The following is a 21,657-nucleotide window of genomic DNA, read 5'->3' as shown; positions in this document are numbered from 1 at the left end:
TTTTGTAAACTTAACTTGGAAATGTGGTTATAGTGTTAAACAAGATCTAAGGCACTTAATTGGACCGTAATTTACTTTTTAGAGTAAGGTTTTAAAGGTACACTACATGCACTTTTCTAGAGAAAAGATACTAAGGTTACAAAGGTAAGGTTAGTAGCCCTTTCTCCCTTGTGAATCTATTTCCAACAGATAATTTGATTATGAACTGCATTATATTGGGATTTGCATTATGTTCATACTGACATATTGGGATACACACACACACACACACACACACACACACATACATTTCATGCTTTTTTTTTTTTCTTTTTGCTTTTTTTTTTACGGGTTTCACATTTCACATTTACATTAAAAAAAAAAAAAACTATTAGGGAACATTCAACCTGTTTGCAACACCATAGAAAAGACAGGTCACTTTGCTCTTGATTTAATGACATAAAGATATTACAGCTGAGGGAAATCAGTAGTAGTTACATAGTTAAGTCACAGTTTTAAGATTGATTGGTGTATTACTGTATGTACTGGTAATATTTCAAAAACACATTATTAACACATACAGTGGCATTAACTTGCTAAACCAGCCAATAACACTCTTTACCAATTTGGCAGCCAATGCTTTTAGCATCTAGATTAAGATAAATGTTTTAAAAATTGTGTACAAAAGTAACAAAATTGCAAGAAATTATGTAAAATCACAAGTTGACCTAGCAGTTATAATTCTCAATACATTTAAAACCCATTGTTTAATGGCCCATTAAACTTAATTAATTCACATTTAGTTGCAAATCAATACTGAAATGTAAACAAACAACATCAATTTTATTTTGTCCATCAGTGGTCTACCGTATGTTTACTTGAACTATACCACCTGAACATAAAGAAAGATTGGCTGAGAATGACAGTACTTTCACATGTATAACACTGGGTGTCACTACAGTATCTTACTTTAGTAGCGTTTCTGTGACACCCATGAGAAACCGGACATAAATGCCCCTGGAGTATATCCAATGGCGCTTTTATTCTTCTTATTTTCCCAGAAACCAGTGAAATCATGCAACAGAAGACATATTCAGATTGTCACTTTGCAATGCAGTCCCCATCAAATCTCAGTGTCCCTAGACTGGGAAACAAATATTTACAATACATGTTTTCTTTTCCATCTTCAAAATGGTTAATGTTTCACAGGTGAAGTAAAGATACAGCAAATAAATAGAGCCAGTGAAAGAGGTCAGTCTGTAAATGATTCTCTTCACTATCTTTAACAACTACTCAAAATAGGGAATAGTCTCCCTTTTAGACATGTAAAAAAAAAAAAAGGAAATTTTTCCCAGACGAGAGATTAATAAAAATGTTTTGGCAGAATAAAAGTGGTATGAATGTAACTACAATGATCATTTCTCTATCTCATTCTATCCCATTCTATTTGCTAATACCACAAAACAAATATACAGTAAGTTTCACAACTTGTAGACAGGAAATACGGCCTGTATTTCCAGACTTTAGAGAGGAGTAAGCAAGGATTGAGTTTGGAAATGCTTTGAATGGATAAACTGCTTTCAGTGGTTAGAAGAAAGTAAGTTTAGAACACGGACTCCACGCCATCCTTTTCATCAGCAGAGTTATATGAGCAGTCATCGCCCAGCCTCTGGTGCGTGACAAGAGGTGAGGTCTCCTCTTCAGCCTGGACATTAGCCACGGCTTCCACTTTAACCTCCTTTAGCTCCTCCTCTTCCTGCTGGCTGCCAAAATGTTTTTGCTTTTTCGTCTCCTGCTCATTTATATGGTGCAAGATCCCAGCACCCAGAGCATCACCTTCCACATTTACCACAGTGGTGGTACGGTCCCTGAAAAAAGAATATGCACATACACACGTACACATGCGCACACACACACACGTACACCAATATATAAATAACTTGTTACTAAATTCTCAAGCATGTGTTGTGTCACATGATATATAAGGGAGTAAGACATCACACAGAAAAATCACACATACAAATCAGAGTCTGTGGTTGTAATACAAGAAATTGTGTATATAGCAAACATATGTCCAGATATGTGACATGATAAACGCTAAATTCTAATTAAAAAAAGAGTAATTGGACTAAATCATGTGCAGTAGAGAATAATGAACTTTATGTAGTAGAGGATATCTTACACAATCCAGTCCACAGCCAGCATTAGTGACAGATCATTGGTAGGTAGGCCAATGGCTTCCAAAATGATCGCAATGGTGATGATTCCTCCGGCTGGAATGCCCGCTGCTCCAACACTGGACGCTGTAGCTGTCACACTGCAAAAAGGATAGAAAAATCTCTATTACTTTCATTCTCTCAATGTACGGGCAGCAGTTAAGCTCTCGGTTATTGATCGACAAAGCCCTAAGACTCCAAAGAGCCACTGTTGGGCCCTTGAGCATGTCCTTTAACCCACAGCTGCTTGTACTGTATTTTATCTCAATTTTAATTCATTTTGAGGAAAAAATTCAACAAACAAACAAATAAATAAATATAAAAGCAAATCAATGCCTATCTTCCCCTTTCTTGGTAACTCTCTCACAGATAGCAGGAGTTAAGGAAACCGAGAAGCAAGAGTGGTTCTTGTGCTAGTAAATTTAGATCACTCTTAATAGCACTGGGTTGGCATAAGACAGAGCCTGCATAGGTTGTTTTAATTCCTGGGACAGGAATGCTGCCTAGAACACATTCTGCATGTCTATTAATATGCTTGCTTAGTCTGTCAGAAGCTGTGCCTTCAGTAATGCACTCACAGAATAGTGAAGATCTGGCCAGCGTTGAGGTCGACATTGTTCAGTTGGGCAATGAATACAGCAGCAATGCACTGGAAGATAGCAGCTCCATCCATGTTTACAGTAGCTCCGATGGGCAGGATAAAACGGCTGATCCTTTTGTCTACACCATTATTCTCCTCAACACATTTAATCATGGAGGGCAGAGTTGCTGAACTGAGAAAGCAAAAATAACAAGTCATAATGAAAGAAGGCCAAACATCAGAGATGAATAGAACCTAGGTGAAACAGAGCATACGGCCACATAAATGTTCAACGCAATTCTATTACCTTATAATTAGAGATGTTTTCTATTTAGATTAAACATTTAAAGGAAGTTTTTAATGCAGCAGGACCTAAAGTTCAACCTTCAATGATCCTAATAGTTGAAACAGCTCTATTTCCTCTGTGAACAGATCAAATTGCCAAAGTTTACATTTTCAATCAAATGAAGAAAACATCTGGGTAGCATTGTGCTGAAAACCCCAAAGCATGCAAATAAGTTGAATATACAAATCACAATGTAGACTGAAATCTGAGCTGGCATTGAAATCCTGTTTGGGTAAAGAGAACGTGAACACTGTACAGACCACAACGTGCACAATAGGAATTACCTGGAACAAGTAGCGAAGGCTGTGGTGAAAGGTGTGATCAGGCCAGCGAGGAAGCTGAAGGGGTTTTTGCGAGTGAGTCCAAAGTAGATAAGAGGTAAGACAATGCCACCATGGATAATATGGCCCAGGATTGAAGCAAAGATGTATTTTCCTAAGCTGGTGACAAGCAGAACCACATCCTCCATCTCCACAATCTTACTGCCTACCAGGAACATGATGCCAACTGGTACATACCTGTAAACACATTGATATACAGCATATAAATCACAGGGCATTTGACAGCATCAGAAGTTATTTTAATTATTTTTTTATTAAGGACATTTTAGGACATAACTCACTCTAAAATACGTAAGAGCTTATGGGGACAAAGTGTGTATTTCCATGACCGATACATTTGCACAATGACGCTCAAACCAAAACATCCAGCCATAACCAGGAATGACTAATGGAAAAGACCATGGACCTTTTGCAATTACATATTTATTTGCCGTAAATGTCCTCTAAAGTGCATTTAAAACAGTCTGAATAATTTTCTCCATACTGCTCAATAAGACAACCTGACAGTGAAACTGTTTGCAAGCAGTTTGTACTGTTTGTAAACTCAAATCTGTCATTAAGAATTGTTAATATTAGAAAATGTTTAGGGATAATCGGACTTGGATCAATACTGTAGAAAAATCAAGGCAGACTGCTTGCATTCACTGTTATCAAGTTTAAGTGTTTAATCAGAGGGTTTCACTCACCACATAATCCAAGATACCAGTACCATAGTGGCTTCATTGAAAGCATTAAAGAAACGTATGAGCTCCTCCCCTTCAGCTCCCAGCTTTCTTAAGGCCACTCCAAACACCATGGCAAACAGTACCAGGCCAAGAATGTTCATCCCATCTGCTTCTGTTCCCATTGGCACCTGCAACCAGCCAAATATGCCTTTAGATATCAGCCTAGTTCAAGGTGCTTCCTTTCACAAACATCACTGTGAGATAAACTGTCAGGTAACAAAAAATATCAAAGAAATGCATGTTGAGACATTAATAGTAAAAAAAATCACATTTTTGAATGTGATTAAAAAAACACTTATAAAAGTGACATAAATGTAGACCTTTATTTCATTTGCCTCCAATAACTTTTCGGGTCTCCTTTTATTTATTTTTTAATGTAGCTATTTTTTTTTCTGTTATCATTATGCCTCTCCTTGGTGGCGTCTTTGTGTCTATTTAGTAATGGTATCCCTAAACTTAATGTTTTTATAACCTTCTCCACCACAGTAAAGGTCAAAATGTTCTGTTTGTATGTGACTGGTCATAGCAAACTGCATGAATGAACCTGTTTGAACTTTTCATGCTTTTTAGTTAGAAGATACCTTAAACAGACAAATTCAACTAAATCAATGAGCACACAGCAGTGTTTTTCTTGCTGTCTCACCCCCATGTTTACACAGCATCTGTGTCACTGTTAACTGGGAAGCCATATAAAGTCTATTTGACTGGGGCTGATCAAGACTATATAACCCTGTTGCATTGTGCCCTCGACAAAACATAAAGGCTGAAACTCTTTGGATGTTCTATAACACAGGCTGTGTTGTCTCTCTTACAGCTGTTTTAGTTAAAAGCTCATTAAAAACGTTATAAGTAACACTGCTTTAATATATATATATATATATATATATATATATATATATATATATATATATATATATATATATACCTGATGTATGGACATTTATGAATGACTGTAAGGTCTGATATGAAATAAATTAATTATATTCATAATTAAATGGTAAACAATTATTTTAAAATGTTAAAGGAACCGCAAACAATTACATGAAATATATTTTATTGTATATTTCAACATTTGTTTAATTATTTTTGTATTTATTTCAGACTGAAGTCTTGGTGGATGCTATAAAATAATTAAATCTTCCAATAACATCCATGGTGGTACAGTGGCTGTGTGGAGTTTCTGCCCATACAGGACACCAGAACAGTGTTGGTCTATTAGATTAGGTCCAACTTAATCTCATGCCTATATTTAGTTCACTTTCATACAGACTATGTGGATTGTTACAAATGTGAGACAATGTTACTATGCTAGTACACAGCATCTGTGCTGTGCCCACACTGAACTGTATTCAGTGTGGGTAAATAATCTCCAAGAGACCCCTGTTTTCAGACAGTGTCTCACTTGGGCATGGGTTAGAGTATTCACATTAGGATGGAAATGTGAAGGGATCACATTGGCAATTACCCAAATACTGGGCTCCATCAGACACTCAGGCATGGCTCATCTATGTCTGATGGGAGTTATCAAGAAACACATTTCTGCTGAATGTTCACAAATGGGAGACTATTATAAAAAAAAATTATCCTATTTTTCATATAAAATGGGAATAAAACTTAGTGAATACTACGGAAAGACAGGAAAAATCCTTTACTCTGGAAAGATCTAAATGTTCCATGGGAGTTTAAATGCTGTTGTTTTGAAACACATGGTGACTAAAGCTCTCTTGGAAAGACTTTCCGTCGCCAGCTGTTCAAGTGTTTACATAGCTGAAGAGTGGCAAGAGATAAAAAATCAAGGTATGTAAAACCAGCAACTGAGACAGAGTTCTTCTAGATAAGGCTGAAAATGCTAAATAATAATAAATGTCAAATGAATGCAAAGCAAATTTGTTTCTGTGTTGCAAGGTATACCACAATTGTAATGTCTAACAATATAATCATTATTTTTGGCCATACTGTGTAACCCTATGTACCGTATATATCTAAAATCCAACATTTCACCTGTTTCATAGAATGCCCAGGCAACAAAATACACAACTTTATCATTTGTCTAACAACAAAAAAAAGAACAATGTACATTAATAGTTTAGTTACAGCAACCAAAACATTGTGATGAAACAATATTTTGATAGTATATTTGTTGACATAACTTGCAGTAAAATATAGATACCTTTTGATAGAGTATAGTCCCATTCGTTGTGTTTCCCACTGGAATCATCTTGTAGTCTGTAGCATACTACAACAAAAAGTAGAGATTATGACATAATAAAAAAATACAGTATAGTTCTTCATTAGCAATAGATAATATATACGCATGCCTATATTTTCCATAACTTTACATTTCAACTCATTGACATTTCAATGAACTGTCAAGTTTATGGATCTCCATGAATCACTGAAGTCTCTCCAGAAGTCTACAAAAGCAGCATTTAAAGTACAGCTGAAGAGAACCTGCCAACTGGCACACACATTGACAATGGCACTGCTATTCAGAGGCTCCTCTTACTCAGAAACTTTAACTATGTCGACTGTGGTCTCCCAGCCTGTCCTATCTCTTGTATAATATATGAACAGCCAATGTGCAGGAAACAGTCAAAAATAGCATTTTTTATTTAATCCTTTCAGGGTGCATAAAAATATGTCTCCCTGACTATAACCTGACTATCTGACCTATAAGTATTTTTGATTATGAATTAGGATCATCGAGATTTGAGTCTGAAGTGAATTCCTTTCAATTTGACTTTGGGTTTCAGTAGAAGAGTAAGGAGGCAGTACTCCACCCCCCAGCCCCCCATTACATCTCCCTTGTATCTGTATCATGGCTACAGTAATTTAGGTATGGTTATTTATTTTTTTGGTTGTAACGGATCTCATTACTATCTACATGATTATTTATTAGTTGACTCAGGCCTGAGTCAGTGGGGGAACATTGCACACTCAGCTGTACACATTCCCCACTGTGCCTGGTGACATTATCTACGACCCCTAACACAACCCTGTAACCCTTTCTCAGCTTTCCGCAAAACTCACATAAGCCTGATCAGTCACCCATGTAGTACATCCTAGTAAAGCGCGCCAGGTTGCCAGGCATCAGGGAATGGAATACGCCTGCTATGGCAACGACTGGGCAGCTTTTAATGGTGAGAGAAAGCATGAGAGATATTTACTGGGTAAAGAGAAAAAAGCTCACAGCAATCAGAGACTCTCTTCATTAAGCATTGTAGGGCTGTTAATATGGAGGAACTGAGGTTTGAAAGTGGTCATAAATACCAAGGCTAAACAGCTGCTACTGGTATATGGATTTTGTATACATTGATTACAGTCTGAGTTGAAACATCAAATAAAAGAAGAACGGTACTCACTGAGCGGAAAGCAGCAGCTACCAGGTTAGATGGAAACAGGTTTCTGTGAAAAGAAAAAAGTGGATGTGATGTGATGTGTACAATGACAAATACTACTAGAGTCTCTTCTTTGAATTACCACGAGGCAGCAGCACTGTATATATCAGACATAACAGGCTCTCTAAATATTATGTAATTGGGCTGTCACACTGTTTTTCAGTAAAAACAATAACTTTTGACATGTTACATGTGATGTACAAGCCTTAAATTATGCCTTAAACACTTTTTAGGCTTTACTGAAACACTCTTTGCGGAATTGTATGACACAACCAAATTAAGCTGGTGACTCAGTGGGTAAAGGTAAGAGAGGTCGTTTTCTGTTTTAAGTCCATTAGTAGGGAGAGACACATAAAACTCACTTATAAAATTGAATATCAGTAAGCCTTTCACATAAAGATACCTTGCCATGTATTCACCAACCTCATCAGGCATTATAGGAGAAGACCCAGAGCTGTTATCTTGACAAAGGGAAGTAGCACAAAGTATAGATTAAAGGGTTCCAATGATTGTTGCACACCTATATTTAACAAATATATATTTTTGATAAACCTGTTTTGTTTGCAATTGTTTGATATCGATGAGAGCAGAGTATTTTTGTGAATTATTTTAACAAAAGACCAAAAGGTTAAACAATAAAGACAATTTTTCACAGCTTTCTTTGCTCATATTTACCAAGGGTGCCAATATCAGTGGAGGGCACTGTAACATGTTATGAAACCTTCATCAATTTTAACTAAACTGATTTCTAATACCAAATAGACCAAAATAAATACAAATCTTTTTAACTTCATTCATTCCCAAGGCAAAATGTAGTCAGGTTGGTATGCCACAACAGGTGTCATTTATGAGCCTCTTTATACTCTCCATCTGGTCATGACGTATGACAAGTAACACCATCAGTTTTTCCCACACACATGGACTAAATGCCACAGTAACCCACAAGTTTGTTTAGCCAGCTGTGTGTTTACTTTCCTTCCATCCAGAGCTTGAATTGTTCATTAGTACGAAACATAAAAAAAGCAAGCAAGAATTTTTTATGAAAGCAAGCATTGTCTCTCTTTTCCATTTGCATGAATAAGTAAAGAGCAAACTCAAGAGAAATCCATTACAATTGCACACTAAATTTTTATGTCATGAACTTTATTTAAAATCATAACCTAGAGATATGTTTATGCAACCTGTAGTTGCATAGCTAAGTGCTACAATGAAAATGTTTGCATTTTATGTTCCTTTGAAATGCTTGTTTAATGGACCAGGAACAGCAAGGAACACTGCAGACTCAGCTTCATTATTCACAAAAAAAGGTAAGACAATATTCTGACCACCAACACATGTGAGGTGAGCTCATTGTCAGTGTATGCAGTTCCCTGACTCTTTTTATGGCTGCCACATATACCTTTGGCATAGATGGGGACATTGCTACTGTTTAGCATTCCTAAATAAGGTGGTCTTTAGAATTGGGAAATGAACTGGACATAGCTAATGAGGTGTACACCATTCCTGAAGCAGCTTTCACCTAAGGTGCAGTCCGCAGTTAGCAATTCAGTACCAAACCCACAGACACGGGTGATCTGGTTAGAGTGACAGCAGATCTGCTTAGGGAGATCCAACCACTAGTGAAAGCATTGGTGAAAGCCAAGGACTTACTGGCTATGATGGTGCTGTGGCCAGGCATTGTGTTCCCTTGCCATTGGTGAAGAAGTGGTCTATCTGCACCTCACCAAACCTTTCCCAAATATGGGTTACCAATTCTGGGTGCAGATGCCACACCCCCAACCATTTTACCACTGCCCAGACTGCTGCACCTGGCAGATGAGTTACTCTCAGTGAGGCTAATCTCCTGAGCAAGGCAGAGAGAGTTGCTCAACCTTGTACCTGACGGTTGACACAGCTGACCGTCATGATGTTGTCTGTGCAAACTAGGGTTAATGTTTGCGGTCCCCTCACTAACACAAGGATACGTTTCCATCTGTGATGTTCAGTCACATGCTGTTAACCCTCTTCTGAAAAACCCATAGCTCCATTATGCCTATAGAAATCTCAGCAATCAACAGTCCTAGCCATCTCAGCAGAACCAGTACCAAACATGGCAGCCTGGCTGAATTGACAAGCATAATAAGATTTAGGGAGCTCTATTCTGAGTTCACTGTGTGACTAAGCTTTGCAATCAATGTGAGCAGGGTAGGTGTGTCCAGATTGGCCAGCTCTTTGGTGGGGGCACAGTGCCAAAGTACAGCAGATATCTTATCCTGGTGGCCATAAGGGAAGACATGGACAAGGCAGAGCCCCAAAAAATCTTGTAATGGGCACTAGGCTTTTAGAGAAAGATTCCCACTGCCCCTGGAAGATAGGAGTGGAGAGAATGAACACATTTAATGTGTAGAGACATATACTAACTAGATATATAACATATACTGTATAGGGGTACCATTTCCCACACTATTTGTACATATTAAAACTTTGTTTTTGTTTGTCTCACTCTTTATTAATCAGTGGCATAGTCAGGGGGTTTGATTTGGGGTTTAAACAAACAAATTAACAACAAAAAAAGAACCATGAAAAGTTCACTGTCTCAAATTTTCAGGCATTTTACTCTGAGCAGTCGGGGTAATAGGATCAGTTAATAGGATCAGGAATACAGCATTCACAAGACCTAAAACCAGAAAATATTGACCTTTCACAGGACTGGAACAGAACAGAAAACATATCAGGTTTAGACATAACAGTGACTGGGAATATAGAATAGAGATAAGGTAAATCATTCTGAAATACAGACAGAAAGGCACATAGACACAAAGACACCACCAAGCAGTGGTGTAGCTAGGAGGTGGATTTCTGGTTTGAACACCCCCCTGAAATATTTCCCAGTTCCAAGAACTTACTCGTATGGCTAATATAACACAAACTATTATAACACCTACAACTTTTAGGAATATCATTATAGCACAATTGCTTTAATATCAAATAACATTGTTTTGTGCCTGCACTGTAATGATGTTCATAAATGGTCAACAGAGTCATCATCATATTTAAACAACCCAAACATTTTCCCTTAATTTGTCTAGTCCATATCATAGGCTAGCAGCTGCTAAGGTGAGAAACACGATTCATGATTCAAACACATTCATTCAAACACGATTCACCAATCAGAATCATGCTTTTCTCCCGTTTCTCTTTTAAAACCAGGCTCTGAACATAGGGAGAACAGGGTGTACATCCGAAGAAGAAAAATGATATGGCTTTATAAGATAATATGTAGTTCCCCCCATCGCTAGCGTCTTCAGGTTCAATCCGGTTCAGGGGAACTGTTATAAAGGTATTTTATGGCAACGTTATTAATATACCCCCTCGTTCCTCCCCGTCCACGCCCCCCTCAAGCCCCCAAAATTCCTGACTACGCCATTGCTACCAAAGACTGAAAGAAATCTAACTGAGAAACAATCCAAAAACAACAGGACACCTGAAATAAAGTAGGCTAATTAGAGTCAAGTAGAATAAGAGTGCAGTACATGTGTGTATAGTGTAGCTATATCAAATTCAGAAATATCATTTCGATGGTTTTATTATTACTATTTTGACATATCTTGGCAACATAAAGTTGGTTTACTCTGGAATAATAAAGGAAGTAATTATCTGTAAGCTTAACTCTTCATGTCTTGTTGGTGTGATCATTTCGAATAAAAGTTATGTATACTTTTGCACTTAAATGTAGATGTAATAACCAGATCAGATGAGCTCAAATCAATACCTTGCGAGATCTAAGAACGAGTCGGTGGTCTCCTTGTTGTTGCTGACGCTCTCCAGCGCTAGGCTGTTGGTGTTGAGTGCGCCAGCGCCAACCCCGGGCTTGATGAGGAAAGCCAGGGCGATGCCAATGGACGAGGCTATGAGCGTGGTGACCAAAAAGTAGGACACGGCGATCCCTCCGAGTTTACCTAGAGAGCGAGTGTCCAGGCTGGCAGCGCCCGAGATCAGGCTGCACACCACAAGAGGCAGGATGATCATCTTCAGCATCCTCAGCAGCATCTCACCGGGAAACGCGAAGTAAGTCATCTGCGCTCGCGTCAGGTTCATTTTACGAACCATTACGCCGAGCCAGACGCCCACAAGAACCCCGGACACCGTCAGGATCACTACAAGATTTCTACGTAAAAAGGACTTTAACTTATCTTTGCAATTCCTCTTCTCTGATTTTACCGAGACGACCGGAATAACGGTCTCGGACACAGCGTGTCCGTTAATTTCGCTTTTCTTCTCCGTCATGATTAAAACGATTAGCTTTCTAAGTAACACATGCAATTCTGAGGACTTGTCTATGTCTATCTGTATTCCCGAGAGGACAGCCGGAAAAATCTGTGTATCTGTTCTAGCCCTAAAGAAAGCGTGCGCGTACAGTGTGAGGACAAGCGATAGAAAGACCGTTTTACCGGCGCGACTTGCATGTGCGCCAATGGGCAGACGTCACTGCGCATGCGCATTGCCTTCACACACTTGAAGATGAAATGATGCAACTTCAGGGATTGTTGCTGTTCAATAAAGCATTTTTTATTTAATTATTAATTGTTTGTGGGGAAAAGACACGTCACGTCACACGAAGCTGTTAAAACACACCTAGTTAATCTAATTAGATTAACACTTGAATCGTGTATATTCTGTACGTAGTCTACTGATTAAAGGGTTATTTCAGTCTTAGCTTACTATATTTTTTAATATACTGTTAACATAAAAATCTTGTTTAGGCATGCAGGTTCCATAGAGAGTCAAGAAGGTCAAGGCGAGCAGCTATTTTCTTTACAAAAATTACATTTGTACTAGCCTAATTACACAGTCTTTCTTTCATGAGTAATGTTGCATCTATCTATCTATCTATCTATCTATCTATCTGTCTATCTATCTGTCTGTCTGTCTGTCTAGCTAGCTAGTTTCACTATATGCCCAAAAGTATGTGCACACCTAACCAGTACACCCATATGTGGATCTTCACCAAACTGTTGCAACAAAGCTGGAAGCACACAGTTGTCTAGAGCATCTTTGTATGATGTAGCATTAAGACTTTCTTTACTAAGGGGCTTAGCCCAAATGTGTTTCATTATGACAGTGCCCCTGTGCACAAATTGAGGTCCATAAGGACATGGTTTGCCAAGGTTGGTGTGGAAGAACTTGAGTGGCCTGAGCCCTGACCTCAATCACACTGAACACCTTTGGGATAAATTGGACTGTGCACCAGGCCTTCTCAGGCCTTGACATCAGTGCCCAACCTCCCTAATTCTCTTGTGGATGAATAAGCACAGATCCCCACAGCCACATTCCAGAGTCTAGTGAAAAGCTTTCTCAGAAGAGTGGAGCTTGTTATAACAGAAAAGGGGGGGACCAACTAGGTGTTAATGCCCATGGTTTTGGAATGGGCAGATATGTGTGTGATGGTCATGTGTCTACATACTTTTCTGTATATAGTGTATAAAGTTTTACTCCATATAGAGGAAAACATTCATTCATCTTCAGTGGGTGCTTTATCCTGGTCAGGGTCATGGTGGATCTAGACCTCTGAACACTGGACATAAAACAGGTTTACCCCCTGGATGCGACACCAGTCCAACAGAGGGCACCGTGCACAGCTATGGGCAAATTAGAGTAGGATGTGGGAGGAAGCCACAGATGTGCTTCACAGGAACATGGGGAGAATGTGTGAAACCACACAGACAGTAAACTGAGTTCATGATCAAACTGGGGACTTTAGAACTGTGAGGCTATCCACTGTGCCACTGTGCTCCAACAAGGAAAACAGCATGGTGAAAGACTTCTGATATGGTGTCCTAACACCTGCCAGAAGTAACATAGTGTTAATCCATGCACCTTGATTGTATTCACATGATCAGTTAGTCTATGTTAACAAAAATGTGTGGCTGGACCTGAGTAGAGGGAACTTTAAATTAAATTAATGCAAAAAGGTGGAATGTGCTTTTTGTTTAAAAAAACAAAAAAAACAAAACATGCTTTGCTTTTGTGTAGAAAGCACAGGGTGGAATGTGGTGTGTGTTGTTAGACAAGTTATTCTATTTGTTTTTAGGTTTTACTTTCATGTCAGTAATAAAAGTATGGAAAAACATTTGCTAGTCAGAGTCTTTATACTGATGCTCAGATCTACAAAAATACTCAGTTAATCAACGATGATACCATATTATCATGTGCAACATCATGTGTGACATGGACTGCAGATCAGACACTTTAATTTTGCAACAATTGCATAAAAATAAACATTTAGGATATTAAGGTTTATGTGTTTATTATTTATGCATTGCCTTCTTACAGTTGCAGGGTCTCCAGTTTGTTTTTGAGCTCAGGGTACTCTCAGAGTTTCTTTGCACATTCTCTGTGTTTATGTGGGTTTCCTCTGGGTTTTCTGGTTTCCTACCACCTACCAAAAACATAGCAGTAGAATCAATGTGTGAATGTGTGTGTGCAGGGTGTGCAGGGAGCCCTGCCCTTTGCCCCCACCATCTTCCAGAGTTCCTAGGAAAGGCTCTGGACCCACTGTGGTCCTGATCAGGATAAAGCGTGTACTGAAAGTGAGTGAGATAATGAGTTTGTGTGTGTGTGTGTGTGTGTGTGTGAGAGAGAGAGAGAGAGAGAGAGAGAGAGAGAGAGAGAGAGAGAGCGAGAGAGAGAGCGAGGGAGAGAGTATTTCTGTACACGTAGTGTATGGGTGCGTGGGTGTAGTGTCTGACCCACAAGGAAAATGCCTCAAAATGTGCACTAACATTCCCTTTCCACTAGATGGCACAATAAGGCCTGATTTTCTGTCCTTGCTGCTGTTTACTCTCACTACACGGAAATGTGCAAAGTCTGGAATGGTCTAGCAGCAACAAGCTGCTAAACTCTTGTGTTAAGCATATTTTTTAAATATTTGCTAATGTTGGAACATATTGTGTGTTTTATTTTATGTCAGAAATTGTGCCATACAAATTGTATGAATCAGTTAAGAACACTAGGAGATAACAAAGGATACGCTGTAAGAAACTATTGTTCATATTCACATCAACCTGATTTCTTGGTCAACTCAAAAGTATGAAATCAAGTAGGTAATGAAACATGAACAATGTTATGACAGCCTATAATACAGGCAATATTCAGCCAAATGCCTATGCAGGGCATATGTATAATCTACATAACTACTGACAAATTTGTTCCTCACTGTGTTAATATGATTACATGCATTGAAATTAAGAGTTCTTTCAAGTATAATATATGTACATGTTTATTACCTATAGGAAATACAAAATGAAAGGAATTGGCATAGATTCTACTAGTCCTCAGAACGCTTCTGGAGGAATTAACACTTTTTTTAAAAGAAAAAAAAAGTCATTTAATAATTTTCCCATAAGTGTTCATTTGGGTTGAACTCTGGTGACTGAAATCTGGAGACCGTAGCATATATAATTTTGCATAATTTTCGTTTTCCTCAAACCATTTAGTAACACCTCATGCCCTGTATATGGGGAGGGGTCATCCACTCCCATCAGGATAGAAATGTTTCAGCATAGGCTAAAAGTAGTCAATCAGAAGAACTTTGTTTTAATTTGCACTGACCCTTCAGTCTAAAGAAACAGGTGGATCTACACCATACCAGAATGGGAAAATATCTTCTACTGAATAACAGAGCCACCATTATATATATAACCAGGTGCTATACAAACCCAGATAGCAAAATTTCTGTGGCCCAGATTCGGCTCACACCTGACACTTCCAGCCCACACATCCTTCCCACATACCGTGTGGAATGATGGCACTCGGCAGTCCGCTCCTGTTTGTCAGATTTGGGCCACAAGCAGGCCATAGCAATGCCACATGAGTCACATTTTTGCCAGAGGTGGCCCACGTTTGTTTTGTGATATTTGGGACATATTCACTATTTACCACATGGGCCACTTTAGGGTCACATCCAGATTACACATTGCTGTGAGCACCGCATCTTTGTCCACTTGTGATTTGGGATATTTAAATGGTAAAATGGTAAATGGCGCACTTATATAGCGCTTTTATCCAAAGCGCTTTACACTGTGTCTCATTTACCCATTCACACACACACACACACACACACACACACCAGTGGTAGCAGATCTGCCATGCAAGGCAATTCAAACCACCAACCCTACGATTAGTGGACAACCCGCTCTACTACCTGAGCCACAGCTGCCCATTTGGGCCATATTTGAGCCACATATTTGGGCCATATTTGCTGTTTTACATGTGGCCCACTTCAGGCTCATATCCATTTTGTCCGGACCAAAAGAAGGCCAGTAATGCCGCATCACTGCCTGAAGTGGCCCACATCCAGATGCTATCTAGGAATACTTTATATAAACATATTGAAAGGTCTTTAGACATTTAAAAAGCAAAGACTGTTCAAAATAAGTGGCTCATTCATCACATCACATTCATCATGGTGATTCCCTGGTCTAGTACATCTGGTAATTAACTGGTGTACACTCTGTGAACTTAACTGGTGTACACTCTGTACATATTTACATACACTATATGGCCAAATGTTTGTGGACACCTAACCTCACACCTATATGTACTTTTTGAACATCATGTTCCAGATTTAGTCCCTCTTTGCTGCTATAATAACCTCCACTCTTCTAGGAAGGCTTTCCACTAGATTTTGGAGTGTGGCTGTGGGGATTTGTGCTCATTCAGCCATCAGAGCATTAGTGAGGTCAGGAACTGATGTCGAGTGAGGAGGCCTGGGATGCAGTCAGAGTGGGGTTGAGGTCAGGACTCTGTACATGCCACTCATTTTCTTCCACACCAACTTTGGCAAAACAAATTTTATGGTGCTCACTTTGTGCACAAGGGCATTGTCATACTGGAACATGTTTGGGCCCCTTAGTTCCTGTGAAGGGAAATTGTAATGCTACAGCATACAAAGTCATCCTATATAATTGTGTGCTTCCAACTTTGTGGCTATAGTTTGGGGAAGGCCCACATATGGGTGTGATGATCAGGTGTCTGAAAACGTTTAGTGTCTGCCTCATTTTGCACATCATTTTACCATTGCACATGTCATTTCAGCTGCAGCAGTCACTTTACAGTTTATATGAATATCTATAAGTTATATCTCCTGTATGACAGATACATGAATGACTGAATATATGAACGTCCTCTATATGGTTTGTGTGCTGGAAGGGTTTTGTATGGTCGTTGTATTTTATGTGACGTCTTCAGATAGATAGATAGATAGATAGATAGAGAGAGAGAGAGAGAGAGAGAGAGAGAGAGAGAGACACTGGTAAGTAGATAATCACTACTCAGACAGGACAGCAAACACTACTTTAACAACTGGCATGGCCCAAGACTAATCACTGTTTTCACCAAGCTATCAATTTCATATTCACTTTAACTCTTAGGATAACTGGTTCCTTGTGGGTTCTTTTTATAGTTAACGTTCATAGTCTCCCAAAGGGTTAGACTTAGAATCCTGACAGAAAGGAAGACCCTATGTTGTGCGTGCAGTTTTGCCTAGAAACTTTAATGTATGGTGCAACATGTTCCCTCAAAATGTATCCAATGTCGGCCATGGCCTGCATACGTGCCATAGCCCTCTATAAATTTTATGTAATAAATAAATAAATAAATAAAAAAGACACACGATCTCCAATAGCCTCTCAGATAAGGCCATTTTTCTGGTTTTAATATGTCTATTTTCAGCACTGGACGGTAGCTTGAGCACTCCATTTCCTGTTACACAGGCTAGATTGAACTTTGCAAGAAAACAACCGAGCCAAGCAGTTGGTCGGCTTTCTGCCAGAGCATGCTGCCTTTTCTTTACTTAACCACTACTAGGAGAATGAGACTGAAGTGCCTGATACTGATTGTGCATATACCACAGGGAGACTATTAACAGAAATGCCACTATATATGAGCGCGATAAGTAATGAAGGGGGGTTGAATGGATGATCCTGCACTGCACTTGGAAAACAGCAGTACAGCTACCATCGCTATAGTGTAACATAACGTATATTTGCAGGGTGCATTTCGGTAGAAGTTAAGCTCTGTGTGTTAAAAACGATTTGCACCAGCCTCTCTGACACACGCGGCTGGCCCGGCGCCTCCTCGCCGTGCAGTCCTGTTGGCGGATTTACACACAGTGGGCGGGGACAAGAGACGTGATTCAGCCCTCGAGTCACAGCTCGATCTGTCAATCATTTCCGATGTTCTGCAATTCCAGCCGAGACATGCGGTTACAGAATCTTTAACCTGCTTCATATGAGTGGACAGGCGAGGCTTCTGACGCTAAAATGATCTGACGGATTGCATCCGGAAAGTGGCATGTGAAATCAAGCAGCCCTTCGCGATCGAACACACGGTGCAATAGTTTACTTCAGAGCGGTCGCTACATGAGTTGCTAAAGCGGACCGGACAGATCATTTAAAAACGGGGTAAGTGACACAGCAGCACTACTACTACAACTACAGTTAGCAAGAGGCTTGCTTGAAGTCACCCTTAAATGGTTCAGAGGGTATGACGCGCGCGTGTGCATGCGTGTGTGTGTGCGTGCGCGCGTGCTTGTCTTTTAACCCCTTTCGTGTTCAAGCTGAAGCACCGCTGCTGATGTGTTAAATGACCGTGGACCATGTGACCTGTCCGCGCGTTCAGTATAGCAGGACGCGCGTGGTGCACGGTACAGTTACGTAACGTGACAGATGATAAGAGCTGCTGCAGTGACCTCTTATGTCTGACAGTGCTGAATTTAAAAATAATATCGTGTTTTTCAACCATATCTAGAGCACAATTCCTCAACTCTGGACCTGGAGTTTTCCCATCTCTAACACACCCACTTCAACTCAGGAAGGGCTGCTACTGGATGTAGCTGATGAGTTGAGCCAAGTGGGTTAGAGCAGGGAAAACACTCATTTGTGCAGGACAGCATAGCAGCATCATGCATATTTGTATGTTTTTACAGACCATGATGTATCTGAACAAGGAAGAGCAAATCCAGATAATTCTACGGATAGGAATTTGTGTGCTGAGAAAAATGGTGCACATATTGAGCAAGTTCTGCAGAGCTTGTTATTTTCTTCTGTGATGCTGAACCTAAGGTACACCCTGTACTATTTGACTTTTCCTTTTACTGAGAAAAGGCAGAACAGAAACATTTAGTCAGAACACACTTATAATGGAAGACTTACCATTATTCAGTGTTATTCAGTCAGTAAACAAATTTTTATACAAAACATGTTTTTAAGAGGTATTTCAAAGCTACATTAGTGAAACACTACTGTTTCAGTACTAGAAAAATCATCTAGATCCTTGAGAAAGAATTAGTTAATTTATTTATATTTTGCTGTCTTGCTCCAGTTTTCACTTAAGTGTAAACTTAAATACTCACGTGCATCTCAGTGGTGATTTAGTCATGTGTTCAAATCTTAGCCTCTAAGGATGACAGTGGGTTCTTAACTCTCAGAGAGTGCTTAACTCTCAACAATATAACTGTATCCTGTCTGAATTGGAAGTCATTTTGGATAAAATATTAGACATTTATAGGCATGTAGGCCTATTTAATCAAAAATACGTTGGTCAAAGGTTTTGTCCTAGGACCAGGTATTACACACAGCAGGCCTGTGGTTACATAATATTTATTGACTGACCTTTAGGCTTCCATTATAAGAGAGTTTTGAGTAAACCGGGTTTTCTTTTTTCTTTTTTTTTCTTTTTTGTTAGTTAGTTATTTAGCTAGTTAGTTAGTTAGCTAGCAAGTTAGTTAGTTTCAGAAATACTTGAAAATGACATGATCACACCCATGCACAACCACCCACCCACCCACCCACACACACACACACACACACACTACACACTACACTACACTACACACTACATATGTGGTAGACAGAGATTACGTTAAGAAAAAAAACTACAGACAGTGTACACCAACCCTCTTCCTGGAGATCTACCTTCCTGAAGACTTTAGCTACAACCATAATCGAGTCCACCTGACCATCTAGTCATTGCTTTAAGAAGTCCTTGATCAGCTAAAACAGGTGTGTTTGATTTTGGTTGGAGATGAAACCTGCAGGAAGGTAGATCTCAAGGAAGAGGGTTGATGTCCAATGGTGTACAGTAGGCTTATTAATTGTGTCTCAGCTGGACTCCTACACTGTAGGTGTTCATTCAACTGATCAGTGCTAAAATGTAGTTGTGTTCATTAATATCAGTTATTATAATAACACATAAATATACTTAACATAACATAAAATTCTCTCATATTTTTAAGTTTTACTTGAAACAAACAGGAGTGACAGAGCAAGGAGAATTTTGGAACTGACATCCTTAAGAAATGGGAAGGAGGGTGGCAACACAAACTGCATTGCACTTTGCCTCGTCAGTAGTTGTTCACTATTCAATGGTTTTTTAATTTTAATATTTTCTTTAGTTAGTTAGTGAAGCCTCATTAAATGTTTGTGCCACAGTATGGTAATTCCACCTTATGATAATTGTTCCAAATTACTTTTAGCATTATGCAAGCATAATTCTTACTCATAATGCACTTTCTGAATGGCTACTTTTAGATGCTCGGCAGTTGGACTCAGCCAGTTCAGAGAAGTATTTATGTAGTTTCTGTTCATGCATATCCTTATTATCCTCTTATAATTACAGAATAATAATAATAATAATAATAATAATAATAATAATAATAAAACTAAAACCAGTTTATGCAGGCTGTTAGTTTAAATTGGCCTAGTATGATATCTTTGAGATATAACCTGAAATTTAAGGACTCTGTACCAGCACTTGCTGTTCTTGTCGCAAATAGTTTCGTCTGGTTTTGTCTGTGCTGGATTAAAGGAGCACATCTAAGTTTGCTGATAATCCAGATTACAGTGCTGCTCGGGATGACTGAGTTTAGAGCTCAGACTGATTGTAGTCACCTCATTAGCTTAGTGCTACTCACATGCCGTGCAACATTAGCTCTTTAGCCTGAATGTAGCTGATTCAACTGTGTGTAACTTATTTCCATTTGATTTATTGATTTAATTTACAGTGGTGCTTGAAAGTTTGTGAACCCTGCATAAATATGACCTAAACATCATCAGATTTTCACACCTAAAAGTAGATAAAGAGAAGTCAACCCAATTAAACAAATGAGACAAAAAGTATTGTACTTGGTCATTTATTTATTGAGTAAAATGATCCAATATATTACATATCTGTGAGTGGCAAAAGTATATGACCCTTTGCTTTCAATATCTGGTGTGACCCCCTTGTGCAGCAATAACTGCAATTAAACATTTCCGGTAACTGTGGATCAGTCCTGCACATCAGCTCGGAGGAATTTTAGCCCATTCCTCAGTACAGAACAGCTTCAACTCTTGGATGCTGGTGGGTTTCCTCACACGAACTGTTGCTTCAGGTTCTTCCACAACATTTATATTGAATTAAGTTCAGGACATTTACTTGGCCATTCCAAAACATTAACTTTATTCTTCTTTAACCATTCTTTGGTAAAATGACTTCTGTGCTTTGGGCCATTGTCTTGATGCATGCCCCACTTTCTGCTGGGATTTAGTTCATGGACAGAACTAAAATTCCTATATTTCCTTTAAAATTCGCTGGTATAATTCAGAATTCATTGTTCCATCAATGATGGCAAGTCGTCCTGGCCCAGATACAGCAAAACAGGCCCAAACCATGATACTTCCACCATCATGTTTCACAGATACGATAAGGTTCTTATGCTGGAATGCAGTGTTTTCCTTTCTCCAAACATAACATTTCTCATTTAAACCAAAAACTCTATTTTGGCCTCAGCTGTCCACAAAACATTTTTTCAATAGCCTTCTGTCTTCTCCACATGATCTTTAGGAAACTGCAGACGGACAGCAATGTTATTTTTTTGAGAGTAGTGGCTTTCTCCTCACAACCCTGCCATGCACACCACTGTTGTTCAGTGTTCTCCTGATGCTGGACTCATGAACATTAACATTAGCCAATGTGAGAGAGGCCTTTAGTTGCTTAGGCATTGCCCTGGGTTCCTTTGTGACCTCGTGGACTATTACACGTCTTACTCTTGA

General features: G+C 39.1%; 2 protein-coding genes across 2 annotated transcripts in view; one reads left to right on the top strand and one right to left on the bottom strand.

Annotated features, from left to right (window-relative positions):
• Positions 1–414: 414 nt before the first annotated feature.
• On the bottom strand, positions 415–12,037 carry slc1a4 (solute carrier family 1 member 4). Its single transcript, XM_053621586.1, has 8 exons — positions 11,337–12,037; positions 7,550–7,592; positions 6,358–6,423; positions 4,149–4,315; positions 3,406–3,639; positions 2,774–2,968; positions 2,162–2,296; positions 415–1,847 (listed from the first exon to the last, which is right to left on the bottom strand). Exons 1-8 carry the CDS (start codon positions 11,849–11,851, stop codon positions 1,583–1,585), a joined length of 1,620 nt encoding a protein of 539 aa, XP_053477561.1. The 5' UTR covers positions 11,852–12,037; the 3' UTR covers positions 415–1,582.
• Positions 12,038–17,422: 5,385 nt separating this feature from the next.
• The window catches only part of sertad2b (SERTA domain containing 2b), a 45,770-nt gene continuing 41,535 nt past the window's right edge, over positions 17,423–21,657 (top strand). Inside the window, exon 1 of the mRNA XM_053621583.1 lies at positions 17,423–18,027. The gene's annotated coding sequence lies outside the window, so the exon portion shown is untranslated. The remainder of the gene's footprint in view (positions 18,028–21,657) is intronic.

Source organism: Ictalurus furcatus, chromosome 3 (assembly GCF_023375685.1).
Source record: "Ictalurus furcatus strain D&B chromosome 3, Billie_1.0, whole genome shotgun sequence".
NCBI classification, from domain to species: Eukaryota; Metazoa; Chordata; class Actinopteri; order Siluriformes; family Ictaluridae; genus Ictalurus; species Ictalurus furcatus.
Note: the sequence above shows the minus strand (reverse complement) of the source record. Positions and strands in the feature narration are given on the sequence as shown.

Bases quoted from the DNA above. Each gene is read 5' to 3' on its own strand.
- slc1a4 (XM_053621586.1), bottom strand. From the start codon at position 11,851: ATGACGGAGAAGAAAAGCGAAATTAACGGACACGCTGTGTCCGAGACC. The intron at 6,424-7,549 runs GTGAGTACCGTT...TTTTTGTTGTAG, and splicing joins TAGCTGCTGCTTTCCGCTCA to TATGCTACAGACTACAAGAT. The intron at 4,316-6,357 runs GTATCTATATTT...GGCTGGTTGCAG, and splicing joins GGACTATACTCTATCAAAAG to GTGCCAATGGGAACAGAAGC.